The following is a 7841-nucleotide window of genomic DNA, read 5'->3' as shown; positions in this document are numbered from 1 at the left end:
CCTATTAAAAATAACATATATATATATGCACATACACACACACATATCTATCCAGGTCTGTACATGGACTTGCTTAAACCTGCCCTATTAAATACACACACACACACACACACCCCGTCCACGTATGTACATACATATATAATACATAAATATAAAGACATATATAAGCAAAGACTTAAGTCCAACACGATTGTAGTGTCGGGAGGACAACTGGGCCGCCCTCCCCGCCCTCCAGGACTGCGGGACAGGTCTCCGGGTGCCGGGGTTGCAGGAGCCCCAGAACGCTAAAGCGGCCCCTGCGCGGCTTGGGCCTTCCGGCTTTCCGTCCGCCGCGGCCGCCATTGGCTGGCTTCGGCGCAGCTGACACACGGCGGCAGTGCGAGAAAGTCGAGGATGGCGGTGCCCGCGGCGCTGATCCTACGGGAAAGCCCCAGGTAGCGGATCCGCTCAACTCCTGCGGTAGCCGCGCCCAGGAAGGCGCGGATCAGGCTCGCACAAGGCTGACCTTGCTGCCTGCCGCCTGGCCGCCGCGGCGGACCAGGTGGGGTGGGGTGGGCTGCCGAGGTCGCGACGCTGGGTCCGCGGAGCGTGGGACCGGGTGGCGCCTCTTCCTTCACGGTGGTCCGCCTGTGGGGCGCGCAGTGCGCTTGGCAGCTGAGGTCTGCATGGAAGCGTGTGGTCTGCAAGCGTGGGGTCTGCGTCACTGTTTGCGGAGTTTGGTAACAGAAGTTCCCGGACGCTGCCTTGAGTGCTGCCGAATCGTGTGGGACGGTATTCCCTTTCCCATTGCAGTTCCCGTTGGGACCCTGTGGTGAGAAAGGCTCACGCTGCTGCTGGACCAACATGTGTTAATGCCCCTTTTAAATCAGGATCGAATATGGGACCGATTTTTTTTTTTTTTTTTTTGAGACGGAGTCTCGCTCTGTCGCCCGGGCTGGAGTGCAGTGGCCGGATCTCAGCTCACTGCAAGCTCCGCCTCCCGGGTTCACGCCATTCTCCTGCCTCAGCCTCCCGAGTAGCTGGGACTACAGGCGCCGCCACCTCGCCCGGCTAGCTTTTTTGTATTTTTTTTTTAGTAGAGACGGAGTTTCACCGTGTTAGCCAGGATGGTCTCGATCTCCTGACCTCGTGATCCGCCCGTCTCGGCCTCCCAAAGTGCTGGGATTACAGGCTTGAGCCACCGCGCCCGGCCGGGACCGAATTTTTGATTGGTAACAGAATCTAGCCTGGCTTTGGTAGCATTTGCTTTTGTTTGCATTTTAAACAAATTTTTAGTTAATTTCTACTTATGGTAGATAAAGCTGGTTGTCCATGGTGGTGACATAAAGTTCCCCTTTAACATTATTTAAGTAAAAAAAGACTTAATTTGTGAAAAAAATAAGTAATAGTGCAGGTGGTGTGTGGATACAGAAAAAGTACTGAAGTATATAGGCAAAATAGTATTCGGAAGTAATTTCTTTGTGCTTGGATTGGGCAGGAATCTTCCAGAAGAAAAGAGTTATTTTAAAGTTTTTCCTTCTTCCTGGATTCCTTTTGTTACCAGTGGAGGGTGTCCAGGTTCTTGGCATCTTGAGCAAAGAATTGGAGAAGACGCACAAACAAAGCGAGGAAAGAATGCAGAAATTTATTGAAAATGAAACTACACTCCACAGTGTGGAAGCTGCCGGAGCATAGGGGCTGAAGGGCCCCTACAGAATTTTTGGGAATTTAAATAACCTCTAGAGGATTCCATTGGTTACTTGGTGTACTCCCTATGTAAATGAAGAGGATGAAGTAAAGTTACAAAGTCATTTACTCCGCCTATGCCCTATATGGAGGACATTTCCTGTCATAGCTGAAGTGTGAATCAGCCTTACGTTCCCAGCCTCCCGACCCTATTTTCCTGCCTCACTTTGGTTCTGATTGCCAATTTCTTTCCTCATACCAATGTCTTGGGGGACACTGCTACATCAGTAAACAGTATCCAATATGGTGCAGTAAAGAATTGTTCTCATCACATCATTTAAAGTTGATTATTACAGGACAGGTACTGTGGCTCATACCTGTAATCCCAGCACTTTGGGAGGCTGAGGCCGGCAGATGTCTCTCTCTCTCTCTCTTTTTTTTTTTTTCCTCAGAAGGCGTTTCCCTCTTGTTGTGCAGGCTGGAGGGCAATGGCGCCATCTTGGCTCGCTGCAGCTTCCCCCTCTTGTGTTCAAGCGATTCTCCTCCCTCAGCCTCCCAAGTAGCTGGGATTACAGGCGCCCACTGCCATGTCCAGCTAATTTTTTTGTATTTTTAGTAAAGATGGGGTTTCACCATGTTGGCTAGGCTGGTCTGGAACCCCTGGCTTCAGGTGATACGTCCTCCCTGGCCTTGCAAAGTGCTGGGATTATAGGCATGAGCCACCGCAGGACTGATTGAGCTCAGGAGTTAGAGACCAGCCTGGGCAACAGGGCGAAACCCCATTTCTACAAAAAATACAAAAATTAGCCAGCGTTGTGGCCTGTGCATGTAGTTCTAGCTACTTGGGAGGCTGAGGCACGAGGATTCCTAGAACCCAGGACACAGAGGCTGTAGTGAACTGAGATCGTGCCACTGCACTCTGGCCTGGGTGACAGAGTGAGACCTTATCTCAAAATTGATTATTATTGTAATAATAAAGTTGATTATTACAATCGAAAGAGGGTTTTAAAATAACTGTGTCCTTAGTGACCCCAAATGTTTTTGTACATAGTATTTGAAAAGTTACTTGCCTTGCAGTATTCTTTATGTTTTTGGTGTAATTGCTATAATTGCTATTCCTCTCCTCCCACCACTTTCAGAGTTCCGTTTTTGGGTTAAGTGGTTATATAAACACTCTACTAGATTAATGCTCTTACCCTGCAGAGTACAAGCTTTCCCTAGTAGTTTGGTTTACCCAAAAGCAAGAGAAAATTTGCCAAATGGACCTTTTCAGCAGAAGTAATTTTGGGGGCAACTTTTTGGAAATGTTCAGGTTGCGCTGCCCTTTTTGCTGGCTGTCATCTGTTTTCCTTTATTTCATTCAGATTTACCGTATAGCAATCAGAGTTGTTGGAATGAAAACTTATAGACAACTTTAGAAAGTACAGTTCAACTTGGAAAGCTCATTTTAAAACTTTGTTTTATAATTTTCTTTAGCATGAAGAAAGCAGTGTCACTGATCAATGCAATAGATATAGGAAGATTTCCACGGTTGCTCACTCGGATTCTTCAAAAACTTCACCTGAAGGTTTGTATTTTTGTGTTTCCACACTTTGTAATCTTCTTTCTGATTTAATTGAAAGTCTGATTGTTTGGAGAACTTTTTGCAAAGCCATAGCTTCTCCAGTATATTCTTAGGGACACTGGTTCTGTGGAAGATTTGGTAATGTTTCGTGGTCAAAAGTTTGAGAAACTCTGTCTTCAATAAAGTTAAATTTTTGAAATTATGGAACTTTTTAGAGTATTTTAGATGCTAGTGTTTGTGGTACATATGTGAGGGTGATTATGGTAGGTAACATTTTCCAAATGTGTTTTGACCTTGGATCTGTTTTATTATGGTATGTATTTTGGGACTAATGTTCTATAAAATATACTTCAGGGAAAATTCTGATGTCTTGGTTTGATTTTCCCCTTAAAATAATTCTGTGGTTTTTTTCTGTCAACTAGTATTTAATCTTTCAGTTAATTTTGTTCTTCTTCCACTTTTATTTTAAGGGTATGGTTGTTTTGGACATGCGAATGCTTTGTAATTCTCTACCTGGCCCAATCCAAGTTAATTTCTTTATCAAGTTATAAAAATTTGATTGCATCTGACATATTTATGGAGCACACACTGACTGCTCTATGCAGTGCCAGGTATCATCATCCAGTGAGAACCAAGACTCTTACTCTTTCCTCTTCTTTTTCCTGGCCAAGAGTCAGCCTCAAAACCATGCCTTTCCCCTTCGAAGTGTCTTTCAAATCCAAGTTCTCACAATTCTAGGTCAAATCCTTATTACCTGTTTTTTAGATGACAATAGTTACCTTCAAACTGATTTCCCTGCCTATAGTCTTCTTGTTTTCTACTGCTTCATAATACTATGTAAATTACTTTCTAATTTTTTTTCCTAAAACAAAGATGGATTATAATTTTCACAGTGTTCAAAGCCATCAGTGACTATCCATTGCCCCATGGAGAAAAGTTTAAAATGCTTAATATTGTGTACAAGTCGCATTATAATAGGGCTGCAGTCTACATTCTCATTTTGTAAGTGCTCCAGTTACACTAGATGGTGCCTGTTTACTACAACATGCCAAGAACTTTTTCAGCAATGTATCTATGCATATACTCTTTCCCTTGCCTATAAATGGCCTTTTTCTGCTCTTTACTGAGTAACCTGTTCATCCTTCAAGGATTTCACAGTCTCAGTCTCAGCAGTTTGTTCTTTCTTCTGTGCTGTAATTCATTCTCACCTGATTTTAGTACTGCATCATAAGTATTTGTTTCATGATTAGAAGGCAGCCAAATCCCTTAAACCTATTAATGTGTCTTCCTCTGGTTTTAAATATCTTGAGGATTATGTCTTACTCATCTTTATAATTCCCATTCCTAATACATTGCTGCTAGTATAGTTGGCACTCAGTAAATATTCTTGGAGTTAACTATTTTCCTTGCTGTGGAAAACACAAAACAAACCTCAGTCTTCTATAATATATTCCTTTTTCTGAGGAATTTGTGATGTGGAGGGAGAGAAAGGAGAAACTGCAATGATAGCAGCAGCATTCTGTGGTATTTGCTATTCATAAAGTTCCATTGGTTTCTTTTTGACTGGTGTGGTGCTAATGGCTTTGTGTTACTAGCTCATCTAATCCTTACGGCAACTTGAAAAAGTAGGTACTGTTGTCATCTCTGGTCATCTTCATTTTATCTATGAGGTAACCGAGATAGAGACAGAGATCAGTTAAGTAACTTTCCCAAGGTCACACAGCTAGCTAGTAAGGCAGCTTGGCTCCGTAATTCTATCCCTTATTACACGAAACCTCAGGAAAGGGTATGGAATGTTTCATAAATTGGCCCAAAAGCAAATGATGTGGGCGATACAGATATGCTGCTTTATTTCTTGAGCTGGTGGGTGCTTGCTTGTGTGTAACAATATGGGACAAGAAACTCTTACACACATCTTTTGTTCTTCACACTGAGGGAGAGTGGAGTACTTGCACAGAAAATGGTGATGTGTGTCTTTGACATTCTCAGCCATGCATGGAGTTGAGAATAAGTTAGTATCTATCTTAGAGTTAACTGAGTGGCTGAAGAATTCCATGGAGGAGCTTGAACGCTTTGTCATCAGAGGTAGGTGAGTGGAGAGGAATAGAGGTGCTTGTTGAAAAGTGAAGTTACCGGTCCTGCTGGCATTTAATGTCCAGGTACTTTTAAATAAAGAAACATATGTATGTGAATACTTGCCTGCTAAGAAAATGTCAGGAAAGGTGTAATTGTTTTTTTCCTGTACAGTTTCAGGGGATCATCTTTTAGAGGGTCTTATTTTGGTAAGAGCTCTTCAGTCAAGTTTGCACTGCATTTCAGGATCTGCCAACTTTTATGTGCCCCGACTCCATCAAGTTGGCCTTTGCCTTGAGGCAGAATTCTTAGAGTAGTGAAACTGAGGCAGGCAGATTGGTGTAGAGGTTTTGGGATTTTGTTGCCCCTCTACTGGTACTTTTATTTTAGCAAGTTTGATCTGTTTATGGGCAGAAGATATGTTTTTGTCCAGACTGATTCCTTGGAGTCCCGAGTAGGAATCAGTATGAGGGAACAAAGACAATTTAGGTACAGAATGTGGGCATGCCAGATGATGGATCTGGGAGTCCTCTTTGACCATCTTCCTGGCTCATCCTGGCATATACAAATACACGGAGATTTTGTTTCTTTGTTTGTTACAATGTGTGGAAGCTGCTGCTGGTATTTAATGTCCAGGGACTTTAGAAATATTTTGCAGTGTCGGCTGGGCACAGTGGCTCACGCCTGTAATCCCAGCACTTTGGGAGGCCGAGATGGGCGGATCACAAGGTTAGGAGATCGAGACCATCCTGTCTAACACGGTGAAACCCCATCTCTACTAAAAATAGAAAAAAATTAGCCGGGCGTGGTGGCAGGCACCTGTAGTCCCAGCTACTTGGGAGGCTGAGGCAGGAGAATGGCGTGAACCCGGGAGGTGGAGCTTGCAGTGAGCCGAGATTGCGCCACTGCACTCCAGCCTGGGCGACAGAGCGAGACTCCGTCTCAAAAAATATATATATTTTGCAGTGTTTAGGGCAGTCCTGCACAAAGAATTGTCTCATTCAGCGTGCCAGTGGTTTGCATTGGGAAATACTGATGGAAGGCAGATGAACTTCCATAGCTGGGAACTTAGAAATAAACATTTGTGGCCTTTGCACTTCAAAAATAACTGTCACAGCTCGTGCAATAAAAAAACTCATGTACTTGGCTTCATAGGAGAGACTTTGAGGCCCTCACACGAAGCCTGTTGAGGTAACAGTGCTATATATCTAGTTTTGAGAGGTCAGCTCTCTGGGTTCCTGACCATGGCAGACTAAAAATAGCAAACTAGGGGTTGAAGATGCTGTCATGGGGCGTGTAGGCAGCTTTAAGAAATGACTGCTGATCATGAGATGAAATGGAAGAGTTATGAAAATCAGACCCAAGAAACATAAAAGGACAGAAGTCTTAGATTTGTTTTTGCTCTAGTTAAAAATCATCCATGTATCTCAGCAGTTCTTTAGGATACGTGAGCCCCTTAGCACAGGGCTCTGATGCTCGTAATTATTACCTGAGTCACCACAACATATTTGTGTAATCTAATTTATTTTGTTTACAAAGGTCTAGAAATGAGCATCATACATTTTATAAATTTTCATGCACATCAATTTCTTTTCACCATGTATTTTCCTTTAAAGTTCTCATCTCATATACGAATAAATGAATCTTCTGTCAAGTATGAATTTTGAATGTCTGAATATGTGCTAATATAATAGATTGCTATGCTATTTGTATTATAGGCTGAGAGCAGTTTCAGTGAAGAAGAGGAAGAAAAACTTCAAGTGGCATTTTCTCTAGAGAAACAAGATCTTCACCTAGTTCTTGAAACAATATCATTTATTTTAGAACAGGTATTTTTGTTGCCTCAAATTTTCTAACCATGATTTGTTTACTACATATTTGTATTGTTATGATATCTTTAACATTCTGTTTTTTTAATTAAAAGTATGCAGAATGGAAGCTGTGAACAATTTCAATGTAAAAATACCTGAATATTATAAAGTATTTGAAAATATGAATTGAGACTTCATTGATTTGAGACAGTTACAAAATATGTTAATTCATTGGTACTTGGTATAATGGAAAAATGGACATATTTTACTTAAGATAGTAAATGATTTGGGGGATGTATTGACTGGGCTGGTAAGACAGACATTTAGAAAAGAAGTATTGTCATATTATGTGCTACTAAGCTGCCTTCTGCATCCCTTTTTCTCATCTAAATTCGCTTCATGATTTAAGCTCCTATTCAAGGCTCATCTCCTTTACTTGAGCTGTGACCCCTTATACTTTCAGTCTTCCTTTATTTGGAGTTTTAAAAATCCTTGGCTCATCACAGTAGAGCACATTGTTAGTCTTTCAGCAGTTCGTATATGTTAGTTATGCCTCCTTCACCAGATTCTAATTTGTGGGGAGCAGGATCATATTTTTTGTGTATCTTATATAAGCCTAACACATTGATGGCCTTAAAATAGATCCTCATAAATTCTTGTTGGTTGATTAAAAATAATATTTGTGAAATAAAACTTTAAATAGTTTTGTAACTTCATGAGCATTTTAA

At 41.9% G+C, this 7841-nt stretch overlaps 1 protein-coding gene across 1 annotated transcript in view; it reads left to right on the top strand.

The window, feature by feature from the left end:
- Positions 1-322: 322 nt before the first annotated feature.
- The window catches only part of COMMD10 (COMM domain containing 10), a 74286-nt gene continuing 66767 nt past the window's right edge, over positions 323-7841 (top strand). The window contains exons 1-3 of the mRNA XM_017888986.1: positions 323-434; positions 3142-3232; positions 7021-7131. Of these exons, the coding sequence (XP_017744475.1) occupies positions 394-434; positions 3142-3232; positions 7021-7131 (243 nt within the window). The 5' untranslated portion in view covers positions 323-393. The remainder of the gene's footprint in view (positions 435-3141; positions 3233-7020; positions 7132-7841) is intronic.

The sequence above is a fragment of the Rhinopithecus bieti genome, unplaced genomic scaffold (genome assembly GCF_001698545.2).
Source record: "Rhinopithecus bieti isolate Rb0 unplaced genomic scaffold, ASM169854v2 scaffold_18504, whole genome shotgun sequence".
NCBI classification, from domain to species: Eukaryota; Metazoa; Chordata; class Mammalia; order Primates; family Cercopithecidae; genus Rhinopithecus; species Rhinopithecus bieti.
Note: the sequence above shows the minus strand (reverse complement) of the source record. Positions and strands in the feature narration are given on the sequence as shown.